Raw genomic sequence first — 12,521 nt, forward strand, 5'->3', positions numbered from 1 at the left:
AAACTGTCTCCCACAGATGATCTGCCCAGGATGCGGTTCAAGTGCCCATACTGCACACACGTGGTGAAGCGGAAGGCGGACCTCAAGCGCCACCTTCGCTGTCATACAGGGGAAAGGCCCTATCCGTGTCAAGCCTGTGGGAAGAGGTTTAGCAGGCTGGACCACCTCAGTAGCCATTTCCGAACAGTACGTACATGATTTTTCGTCACTTTACTTCTGAAGAGATGTGTGTGCTTATCTGCTTTCGGATAATCTAATTTACTGAGGGAAATCTTTGCAGACACCACTCTTTTATATTAGAAATGTTTCCAACTTAATGGTTTTACTTTGCACATCGTGCATCATTTAACATAGATATATTTTTATTCTCCTTTGAGGCCTTGAAGTAGGAGATATTCGTTTGAATATCCATTTTGTTTTTAAATTTTTTTATTTATTTATTTTTTTGAATATCCGTTTTTAGTTCATTTAAGATCGAATATGTTCTTGTATACCGGTCTTGTCAAGAGCCGAAGACAATTAAGCTAAAGATAGCTGAATCTCGAGGTCAGAGTCACCATTGCAGATACTCCACATCTGCTCGTGGTTCTTGAATGCTTATCTGGTAGGATCTCAGCCCGGTTTCTGCTGTCCATCCTCTGTCCACTGTACCCCCTTTCTAGTCTCTATTATAGTCTCCTCAAAGAAGGGAACAAGGTGGGCAGTAGGGCCACTCCGGTCAGGGACCACACTGTCAGCAGTCAGGAAAATCTCAGGGAATTTGCTATTCAGGGCTCTGGACACTGGCCTACTAAGGTAGGGACGTTGGAATTACTCTGCTGTTCGTCTTGAAGCAAGAACGTTTTCTGAAATCCGTGTTCTGTTACTTCTACTTCTATTCCATTTGTATCAGCCCCTTTTAACGTTAAAGGGCAGTGGGCCGCCGAAGGTGATTTCCTCACGCATTGCCTCATAGCTCGTTATTTAGCAAATACATACTGAGCACCTTCGATAACCTTATAAAGCTAGGTTTTTTAAAAATTAAAAACAACCTTTTATTACTACAAAAGCAATGAATATGCATTATAAAAAGTAAAAATAAGAAAATAAAAATACTTTATTTTCACCATCCAGATACTTTTTTTTTTTTTAAAGATTTAAAGATTTAATTTATGTATGTATTTATGTATTTGTGGGGGGGAGATGCACAAGCAGGGGGAGCAGCAGGCAGAGGGAGACCTGGGACTCAATCCCAGGACCCTGAAATCAGGACCCAAAGGCAGACACTTAACCAACTGAGCCACCCAGGTGTCCCCAGATACTACCATTCTTAAGACTTTATCGCGTGCATATATATGGGGTTTTTTTTTAACCAAATTGGATCATACTGTTTGTGCTGCTGTCTTTAGTGAACAATCGCTACCTTTCCATCTCAATAAAATTCTATCTAACATCCAGTCCAATTTCAAATTTCCCTGTAGTCCCCCAATACCTTTTATAGCTGGTTTGTCCAAACCAGTATCCAGTGCAGGATCCTGTGTTACATCTCATTGTTAAGTCCCTTAAATATGTTTTTAAGAGTGCATAGTCTTCCCCGCCTCCCTTCTTATTTCCATAACACTGACTGACTGAAGATACCAAGATAATTGTTTTATAAAATAACCTACCTCTCAAGTTCTCTGCTTGCTTTCACTGGTGTCATTTAGCTTGTTCCTCTTTCCCCCTGCATTTTCTATAAACTAGATGTTTTATCTAAAGGCTTAATGGAGGGCACCTGGGTGGCTCAGTTGGTTAAGTATCTGCCTTTGGCTCAGGTCATGAACCCAGGGTCCTGGGATCGAGCCCCACGTGGGGCTCCCTGCTCAGCGGGGAGCCTGCTTCTCCCTCTCCCACTCCCCCTGCTTGTGCTCTCTCTCTGTCAAATAAATAAGTAAATAAGTAAATAAATAGATAGATAAAGGCTTAATGGAGGGGTACCTGGGTGGCTCAGTCGGTTAACGTCTGCCTTCAGCTCAGGTCATGATCTCAGGGTCCTGGGATGGAGCCCTGGGTGGAGCCCCTTCTTGGGCTGTCTGCTGAGCAGGGAGTCTGCTTCTCCCTCTCCCTCTGCCCCTCCCCCTGCTTGCACACACACACACACACTCTCTCTCTCTCAAATAAATAAATAAAATCTTTAAAAATAAATAAATAAAGACTTTATGGATTCATGTAAATACTTTCGGCTAGAACACATCAAGGGTAAAATTATTTATCTTATCATGTGTCACATTAGGAGACACATAATATCTGGTGGACCCATCATTCGTATTGTTAAGATTGGTCACTAAGGGTAATGATACTGTGATCCCACTGTTGTTCAGTTAAAGGTGCCACCTTGTGATCAGAAAGGAATCTGTGTGGAACTATTTTGGCATTCTGCTATTATGCATTTCCCCATCAACCATTCATGTAATGGTATTACTATCAGTTGATAAACTGTCCCAATTATTCATTTTACTTGGATTGTAGAATGATTTACTAATTTTATCATTTCCTCTACATTATTAGCTAGAATTCTATAAAGTAAAACTTTCCTTCCTCGCCTGGGACGCTTCAGTTACTTTGAAATACAGTTACTACAGGAGAAACAGGATAAATATTTAATTCTTTCCCTTTAATTATCCATTTTCAAAGTAAAGAGTTGATTTAATAGCAGTTTCAAATGGTAATATGAATTTTTTCTGGCTTTGTTTTTTTTTTTTTTTTTTAAGATTTTATTTATTTATTCGACAGAGATAGAGACAGCCAGTGAGAGAGGGAACACAAGCAGGGGGAGTGGGAGAGGAAGAAGCAGGCTCATAGAGGAGGAGCCTGATGTGGGGCTCGATCCCAGAACACCGGGATCACGCCCTGAGCCGAAGGCAGACGCTTAACCGCTGTGCCACCCAGGCGCCCCAGGCTTTGTTTTTTTTTTAATAGCATACAGCCTCATGAATTTCCATTGGTTCATTGTGTTTGGATCTACAACAATTATTATTCTTTTTGATACTCAAATTTTCAGTTTTGTCCAGTGAGGACAACTTGAAGCTGGTTCTTGTCTCCCTTTGTCATAACGTCATTAAATATTCAAGGTGGCTTTATTCTCTGGCCCTCAAATTTCCCTAGGCTCACCTTGTATTTTTCCTGTCACAAACCTGGAATCAGCCACTTCTCAAAGGACACTTGGATCCTTTTAATGGGGAGTAAAATTAGAAACCAAACTTTGGATGCCTGGGGTGCTTACTGTTGCTAGCGTGCCATTCCTCCTAGATTATTTCAGTGGACAGAGCTAGAAGATACATGTTTTTTAAATAATGAGTTTGTGATGATATTTTCAATTTTAACATTATAGTGTTTCCCTTAATTTCTTTGACTTAGTAATTATAGTGGAATTGAGGGGATGGGGATAAACACAAGTCTGTGCCAGAACTTTCTAACAAAAACAATACCGCACACGATACCCATAACATTATTATCTCGGCAGCAATAAGGGTACATTCACACTGTGTACTTTCAATATTTACTGACTGATAGGTCAACAGTTAAGCAGAAAATAATAACTATACTGAGTTGTAGCCCCGTACATTTTCTTAGATATTTTATCAGACTGCATTAGTTTTCTTGGGGTTTTTTGGCTATTTGTGTTTGGTGGCCTACTTCCATATTGTTCTGATTTTATCTAAATGAATATGCCATAAATATTAATTCAACATTATAAAATTAATTGTAATAGTTTTTAGAGTAGAACCCATAATCTGCTCTGACAGCTGTTAAAGTTGTTTATTAGTAACTATAATTATGTAATTATTCATCAGTTATAATTTTTTCCCGAAGCACTTCACACGTATTAACTCATTGGTCGTCACAACCTGAGTTGTGTTCAGGGATAATAATAGGCTGATACACAGCAGAACCACCACAGTTGTTGTTACGACCAATGTCCATTTAGATTGTCAGGCTTCTATTCCGTTTGGGTGGTGCCCACATCTTACTAGTTGTTAAATATTGTGCCTGTCACCCTGGAAGCAGGTCTATATTGTTTTCAATGACTTGCTTCAAGGTACGTGGCTAGTAAATGATAAAAGCAGGGCTAGAACCCAAGCCTTCCTGTTCCTAGTCTAGTCCTCTTTCTACAGCATCTTTCATTAATAGAAGTGGCAAGTAATCCTTCTATCCAAAAATATGTTCTGATTAATTTAAATTTGGGACAATATATTTTTCTTTCTCTAGCTGATAATAATAAATTAACATGTGAAACAAGGTTTCTCCCTTGCCAGAATCAAGGTATATAAAGTCCTTGGGGCGCCTGGGTAGCTCAGTCGTTAAGCGTCTGCCTTCAGCTCAGGGTGTGATCCCAGCGTCCTGGGATCGAGCCCTGCATCGGGCTCCCTGCTCCGCTGGAGCCTGCTTCTTCCTCTCCCACTCCCCCTGCTTGTGTTTCCTCTTTCACTGGCTGTCTCTCTCTCTGTCATATAAATAAATAAAATCTTAAAAAAGAAAGAGAGAGAAAAAAGGTATATAAAGTCCTTAGAATAGTATGTGTGATACATGTTTGCTATTATTATTATTATTCTGGGAAGATGTCCCTTGTTACCTCAGATATCAAAATACTGTTGGATTAAGGGATGTGTGAAATTATTAAGCATGTTTTATTAATCATAAAAACGTTATAGCCATCCTTTAGAGAAAGGTGGTGTTTATTTGTGATGTCAATTTATCACTAAAACCTGTGATCTTTTTCTAATAATTAGATGTTAATTTAATATTAGCGCTTGGCTTTGGACATCTGAAGTTTATGAACTGGTGCCTAGATATCCAACTGTGCTGCTTTTGATATGTTGACATACCAATCGTTTTTTATCACTATTTCAATCTCTGCACAGATTCACCAGGCATGCAAATTAATCTGCAGAAAATGCAAACGCCATGTGACTGATCTAACAGGGCAAGTGGTCCAGGAAGGAACCAGGCGCTACAGACTGTGTAATGAGTGCCTCGCCGAAGTGGGCATAGACAGCCTCCCCATCGATTTGGAAGCTGAACAGCACCTTATGTCCCCATCAGATGGAGATAAGGATTCCAGATGGCACTTGAGCGAAGACGAGAATAGATCATACGTGGAGATCGTAGAGGACGGGTCTGCTGATCTGGTCATACAGCAGGTTGATGATAGTGAAGAAGAAGAAGAGAAGGAGATAAAGCCCAACATTAGGTAGCTGACATGTGGACCAACAGAGCTGGCATGTCTGCAACTTACGCTGACTTCCTGTATCTCTCTCTTTCCGTGGTCAGAGTCTGGTTCACAAGTGCATCAGACTGACTTAAAAGTGACGACCTACTATAACTTGCATGCTTTCCGAACAGGTCATTGTATCCATTCTGAACTCTGTCGCCCTAAAGTACGTTGCTGCACTGGAAAGAAAGACCTAGCTTGAGTTGGCATGATGGATGAACAATTAATCCTCTTCCTTTTGTTACAGAGGTACCTTTTTTCTTTGAATATTGAAAGATCTACTTAGCAAACTTTTCTCAAAGAAAGTATTTTAAATAAATTTACCACAACCAAACTTTATGTAAAATAATTTCAAGGTGTTTCAAAAAACACAAACTACCAATATTGAATTTTCACAGGGAACCAGGTAAGAGCACATTTAAGGGTCTGGGATCCTACCTGACTGAACTAATAAGTCTTTCTATTAATTTCAGATCTAATTAATTTCAGATCTAAAACAACCTTTCAGTATCCCAATGTCCTAGATATTGTTTTAGGATTTGGCAGATGACAGATCCAAAATGTGTGAAACCGTTCACATTTGAATTTTTTGTCATTAAGTTAAAGATGACGCTTATGTAGTCAGTGTTGTTTACCAAAAAACAAAAACCTAAAATAGAGGCAGACTGGAGATTACATACAGACATCATCGTCTAAAGCAGGAAACAAATACTGCCTAAAAGTCAAGGTAGTTTGTGAAGATCTGTCCATAGAATTCTCTTCCTCTCTTAAGGGAAAAAAAAAAATACCCAAAGAAACAAAAAATGATGAACAAGAAAATTGGAGGTTATCAGTTCTTAACAGTAATTTCTAACATTTGTTGTTCTGCTGTTTATTTCTGAAGTGCTCTCTCACACATTTTCTCACTTAAGCAGCAAGGTAGATATTACTGTCTCTAATTTACAAGTGAGGAAATTAATCAGGAAGTGTCAGTGGTGGGACTGGCGATGGACAGGTCTTGATTTTAAACAGCCCTCTTTGAACTGTCTCTCCCCGTATTGTCTCCTGAAATGGCGAAGAATTGAAGTCAGACCTCACCAAGCTGCAGTAATTAGAAAAAGAAGCCTATTAGAATTAAAAAGTACGAAAGAAGAACTTAATAAGCTTCAACAACACATAATAAGTTGGACTAGAGTTATCCAGGAGTGCTCAGTGATGTCCCTCCAGTGTCTCTCGATGTCAGGTTATTTATATGTAAATGTTCTATATAACACTCTTTGAACAAGTTATTCTCTTACACGCTTTAAGCATTTTTCTTATCTTGTTTATATCGTTTTTCAAAACAAACTTTTTTCCTAGGACATAAAGGTGTGTTTAAACTCCTCCCCTGTAAGGGGCTCCTGGCTACGACTCTCAATCTTGGGAGTTGTAAGTTTGAGCCCACGTTGGGTGTAGAGATCACTTAAAAAAAAAAAATCTTTAAAGTAAAATAAACTCCTCCCCTGTATGAATTATGCAACAGTCTAAAATTACAGTTCAATCAGAGAAGCACTATTTTAGTTCTGAAGATAAAATCTGAGTCCCAGAAGAACCGAACTTCCTGAAGGGTGCTTCAGATTATTACAGTTAAGCTCGATATAATTTAATTTTGATAGAGCCTCCATGTATTATACTGTATTTCTAAATGTCATGACATCCCTCAAGATGATACTTTTCATTTTATTTTTTCTTATTCTTTAATTACTGATTGTCCTTGATACCGATTGGAGGGCTAAAATGGTTAATTTCTGAAACTTTTTTTTTTTTTTTTTTTACAAATAGATGAATAACCATTTGTTTTTGTTTTATGGTACTTAATGCTGAGACCTTTCCAAGATTCCCCTGATGGTCAGTTTCCAGTTGCTTCAAGACTGGATGGCATGCACCGAGTTCACTGTTCTCTCAACAGGCCTATTCCTGAATCAGGAGTCTGAACAATTAAGTTGTATCCAAGTGGGGGAGGGAGCCCTTGACATTCTTTACTCTCACCAGATGGGAACATCTTTAAAATCATTATCTGATTTTTAGTCCTTGGAACCAGTAGGAAAAATGAGTGACTGCAGCTTTATTCGTGGGAATGAGGCGGTGCATGTGTACGCTCTGACGCACGTTAGTCTGTGATCTAAATGTTCTCTTACGCTTCTGCATGCAAACATCAGCATGAATGTCAGCAAAGTCCACGGAACACACTGCCACCAGCACCTGTACAGCCTTATCTGAAATAATGCTTTCTTGTTTATAACCGGCATCAGGCTCTCCCCACAAAATAGCCATCGAGTCCGTCAAACTAGACAGCGTATCTCTTCTACCATTTTAGTATCATAAAAGAACATTTGTGACATGTGCGTAAGTTGTAAATAATAACTCCAGTTATCATATCGTGTATCTAAGACGTTAGAGACCGATTCTTGCCTAGAGTGAGACTGTCCATTAATGATTTCTGAGAAAACAAAATTCTTTGGCTTTTAAATGTGGGGAAATGTTACATAGGTGTATACTCTGTTAATATAAGCTTTATTTATGCCAAGAATTTTTTTTTAATCTTAGCAAAATAGTGGGAGTTGGTTAGAACAAAGCTTGCTTTTACAGTAATGCTGTTTATCAGCTTCTGAACGCCCTTCGAACCCTGGGGTCCTCCAGAGTGTTTGGTGATGGGAAGAAGTTTTGCAAAATAAAGCAACATTGTAGTAAATTGTAATAAAGCCACCATGCCTGGTGGCTGGAGGAAGCAAAATGGACTAGATCAGTGGTTTAGGAGATTTTTTTGAACCCAAGAAACCCTTTCTTCAGATGAACTGTTTCATAGAGAAGCTCACCATTTAAGGGAGAAGCTCTAAACTCAGGGCTGCTCTCGTTCTAGCCTCCTACGAGCTTTCAGCAGACACCTTTGCAGAGCCCGGGAGGGCAGCACTGAACACCCTGGAACCGGGGACCTTTCTGAGTTCCCTTTGAGCACTGGGGTCCCTCTTCATTACCTCTATTACTCACTGTGCTTACAAGCTGGTAATCGGAGGGTCTCCTAGAGCCGCACACCACATCCTTAGTCTATACAGTGTTCCTTCTATAGTTTTCATGTCTCAAGACTTTTGAAAAATACATTTTTCAACAGTGGATTTTTGAGTAATGGAATCAAAACATAGTAACTGCTCTTATGCTACCAAGTCACTGCTTAGTGGATGAAGAGAGTTTGGTGTGTCGATGACTTAAGAGCTCAGAACTGAATTCATTATTTTGCAAAGTCGTGCTAAGATATATTGAAATTTCCACTCATATTGGATATATATACACATATAGATATATATATCTATGCATATCTATACATATCTATCTAGATAGATAGATATCCTAAATTAATTAATACTATGGAAATTTAATACTATGGAAAATCACTAAAAGCAATATAGTGTAAGATGTATTTAACTGGGAAGGGTGATAATAGGTACTGGAGGACCAAACTTTAGATTATAAATGGAAAGTTCTATGTTATTTTATATTAGAGTGGATCAGTATTACTATTTATCATTTATATAGCATTTTATATTTGCAAAGTATTTAATAATTTTTATGTTATTCTTTACATATCTATGAAATAGGACAGTTATCTCACATGAAAGGTAAAGAAATTGAGGCACAGAACAGTAAAGCAACCTCCCCAAGGCAACCCAGTGAAACAATGGCAAAAATAGGAATTAGGATGATCAGATTTTCTGAATCCTAGAATATCAGCTTAATTCACTGAGGTGTGTTGTGTATTACCCTATTTTATAAGATGCCTTTATACAAACAATAGTCCATTGTCTTAAAGTCGACGTCATTGTATGTGGATAAATCCTATACAGAATAAATATTATGTAAAGGATGTGACTTTAGTTATAAGAGTTTTAATGATAAAATTCAGGTTATCACAGAAACAGCACTATTTAGCCAGCGGCTTTATATATGGTGAAGTATAATTGTTTTATTTTGATATAGGAGTTTCTTAACTATTCCTGCTAATGGAACCATGAATAGACCAGAAAAATGAAATCCACAGAGGATCCATAAACTTCATCTTCTAACCTGTTAGTCTTTTCCCTGCAGAATTTGTATTCATGCCAACAGTAGGTCAAATATGTTAATAAGCAATAAACCACACATCAGAGAAGCCAAGGGCTTCTTAACTTTTCAAGGCTTTTCTATACTGAAATAGTATGATAAACACTTTTCTCTGTCTTTTTTTTTTTTTTTTCACACCTGTTTCAAAAGCCATTGGAAACTTCCCACGTTTAGATTGGAAACCAGTGACCAAGGTAATGCCAGTCACCTCTACCTTTGGTCTTGATGAGATCACTTACAAACATTCTTAAATGGAATACAACTTATAAAATACATCTAAGAATTTATTCTACTTTGCTTTGCTCTTTCAGATTTCTAGATACATGAATTCCTTATATAGTTTCTTGATTTTCCCATTGGGAAAAATCTTTTAATTCCTTGTTGATATTATTTACAACTGCTTGGTTTCTTTATTAAAGAGTAACTTATTTTCATTCGGAGGAAAACAGAACATTTCTGCCTAGACCGTAGTTCTTGGCCTTGGCTGCACATCGGAATCACTTGTGTAGCTTCTAAAAATACAGATGCCTTGGGGCGCCTGGGTGGCTCAGTTGGTTGGGTGGCTGCCTTAGCTCGGGTCATGATCTCAGGGTCCTGGGATTGAGCCCCCCCCCCCCCATGCACTCTCTCGTGCACTCTCTCAAATAAATCAATAAAATCTTTAAGAAGTAAAAAACAAAAAAATAAAAATAAAAATACAGCTACCTAGGCAAATCACAATCTTTGGCAGATGACGCCTGGACAAAGTATTTTTAAAAACCTTCCCAGTGTTTTTCATGCAAAACAGGTCCCTTATTCAAGGTTTCCCTCTGTCCTCCTCATACAGATGCTATGAGGGGCATTCAGAGCATTTGACCTTCCAGTGCACTGGTTCTCAACCTTAGGAACATATTAATTTTTGTGAAATATCGAGATACTATATATGTTCCCTTATTTAAAGTTTTTTATTAAGATAAATAATGACTATATTATTGGGTAGTCTTCACCTAGCCCATTTTTACTTTGGGGTGCATTTGGATTTTATTTGCTTATGGGTATTGCATTCCGGGAATTCACACAGAACTTCAGATTAATAAGACCTGCCTTAGGAATAGGTGGCTGAAATGCTATATCCTGAAATTTTACAAGCTTTAATGTTTTCTTTGTTTTTGAAGAAGGAACCAGAACACTCTCTAAGCACTATGGAACTTAATGGCTACACATTAGAATTCCATTAATGAATTGAATTAAATCATTTTTTATTCAAGTTAAATGTCATACTGGAGAGGTAGGGCTCAATACTAAGATGTGTTATTTAAAGAAGGCTGAGGATAAATTTGGAAACAAAAGTAAATTTCTTCCTTCTTCAAGTATTGCCATTAAAAAAAATTGTTTTTTTTTTTAATAAAGCACCTGTAGAGTCCCATCCTCATTCCCACCTTTAAGGTTGTGCTTGCAATTCAAATAGGATAGGTATCTCCGTTTGGCAGTATTGTATACACAGACACTCCCTGGCTTAGTTTCCTGCAAAAAAAAAAGTTTCAACCAATAGCAAAGTGGCACTTTTTTGGGGAAAGTTCAAAAAGATTAAGGGCTGAAATAAAATGGAAATAGATACTGTGCTTTTGTAGGGTCTTTCAGTTGACTTAAAGCTTTTTTCTCTCTGGAGGAAAAAAATCCATAAAGAGCACAACAGTGGAAAGTGGCGCCTATAAGCACTGGCCCGCGACGCTCCAAAATTATCCCCCTATCACCATCGGCGACAGATATTCGAGCTCAGGTGGGTGACGCGCGTGGCTTTCCGTCTTCTTTTCAGGAAAGACTACGGCCTCGAGTAGTAGGATCCTCCCTCTCCCTTTTCAGTCCTGTTGCCTCCACAACTGCTTTTCCTGGAAAGTAGACCACAGCTCGACCCTCGGAGAGGCCCGCGACCTACCAGACACCCCAAGGCTAGTTTCTGGGGGGAAACAACAGTCTGTCCTGCAAAGTGGGTGCCCAATGAAAGAGCCCACATTTGCCTAGTGTGTCCTGGATCCCGGTCCTCTGAGGTGGGCGTTCGCGCCCGCCCCATTTTCGACTGGAGGTGATGCCTGCAGGCCTGGTGAGGGCCCAGAGGGGGTCCTGGGGAACCAGCCGAGAGGGTCCCTGGCTGCGCGCAATCTCGAAATCGAACTCGAGCCAGCAGGAGGTGAAAGGGTTTATTATTGAAGCTCTAGAGAGAGCGAGGTACAGAGCGTCTGGGAGACTCAGGAGAGGAGAGAGCCCTAGTCTTTGCTTGGGCGCTGGGGTTTTTATTGAGGACAGTGGTCTGGTGTCGGGTCCTCCCAGGCATCCCGGAACGCTGGGACAAGGACGAGGGGCCAGGTGTCAGTCCTGAGAGCCAGGGGTCTCGGCCTGGAGCTGTGTAGCGCCGGTGGTCTGGAATGCGCATCTGATGGCTTGGGCCGGTCCTTCCTTAGACGTTACCTATTCTAAGGAAATCATTAATTCCTGCCCCTTACAACGAAGACAGACGCTATTTGCACCACGAGGCATGGGTAAAGTGGGGGTGCACGTCCTGGCAAGAACAGAAGCAGGAAAAGGCACAAGAAGCAGATTTTACGGAGTGCTTCAGGTTCCCCGTCACAGAAGGAGGAAACAGGCTTGAGAAGTTGAACGGCCCCAAAGCCACGCTGACAGACGGCCCGGGAGGGATTGGAGCCCATGCGATGGGACACCCACAGGTGCCTAAAACCGTGGCCAGGCCAGGGGCAGCTGGTCTATTTTATCTTGACTTCCGCTTACATACTGAGTGTCTGCGACAGCGCCCTTCACTACCTCCGCGTACTCGACCCCCACACCCAAACGCCGACACCCGACAGCCCAGAGCCCGCGGCTCCCTGCCGGCTGGGCGGCAAGGAGAGATGGGCCCTGGCGGCCAATGAGAGCCTCAGGCGCTCGGGGTGTCCGCACTCAAGCCAATAGGAGCCGGGCAAGGACACCTGGGGCGGATCCGGGACCCGGGGTTGGCCAGAACTCCTGCCACTCCAGAACGTCCCGCCGGTCAGACTCCGCCCGGACCTCGCCGCCGAGCTCGTTTATCCAGCGTGGCTGCCCATTCTCTTTCGTTTCTTTGCTCCTCTTCCCTGCCCCCCCCTTTCTTTTTAGGGGTCATAACTCTTTAAGAGAAACACTGAGCAACAAGCGTTTTAACATGCCA

The 12,521-nt window shown here is 40.5% G+C and overlaps 1 protein-coding gene across 3 annotated transcripts in view; it reads left to right on the plus strand.

Annotated features, from left to right (window-relative positions):
- Window positions 1-9,109, plus strand: part of ZBTB8A (zinc finger and BTB domain containing 8A) — a 59,170-nt gene extending 50,061 nt beyond the window's left edge. For all 3 annotated transcript variants that reach the window (XM_048221882.2, XM_026516781.4, XM_057305251.1), the window contains 2 exons: window positions 17-186; window positions 4,881-9,109. In XM_048221882.2, coding sequence (XP_048077839.1) covers window positions 17-186; window positions 4,881-5,213 — 503 coding nt within the window. In that variant the 3' untranslated portion in view covers window positions 5,214-9,109. The remainder of the gene's footprint in view (window positions 1-16; window positions 187-4,880) is intronic.
- The last annotated feature ends 3,412 nt before the right edge of the window (window positions 9,110-12,521 follow it).

Source organism: Ursus arctos, unplaced genomic scaffold, assembly GCF_023065955.2.
Source record: "Ursus arctos isolate Adak ecotype North America unplaced genomic scaffold, UrsArc2.0 scaffold_32, whole genome shotgun sequence".
NCBI classification, from domain to species: domain Eukaryota; kingdom Metazoa; phylum Chordata; class Mammalia; order Carnivora; family Ursidae; genus Ursus; species Ursus arctos.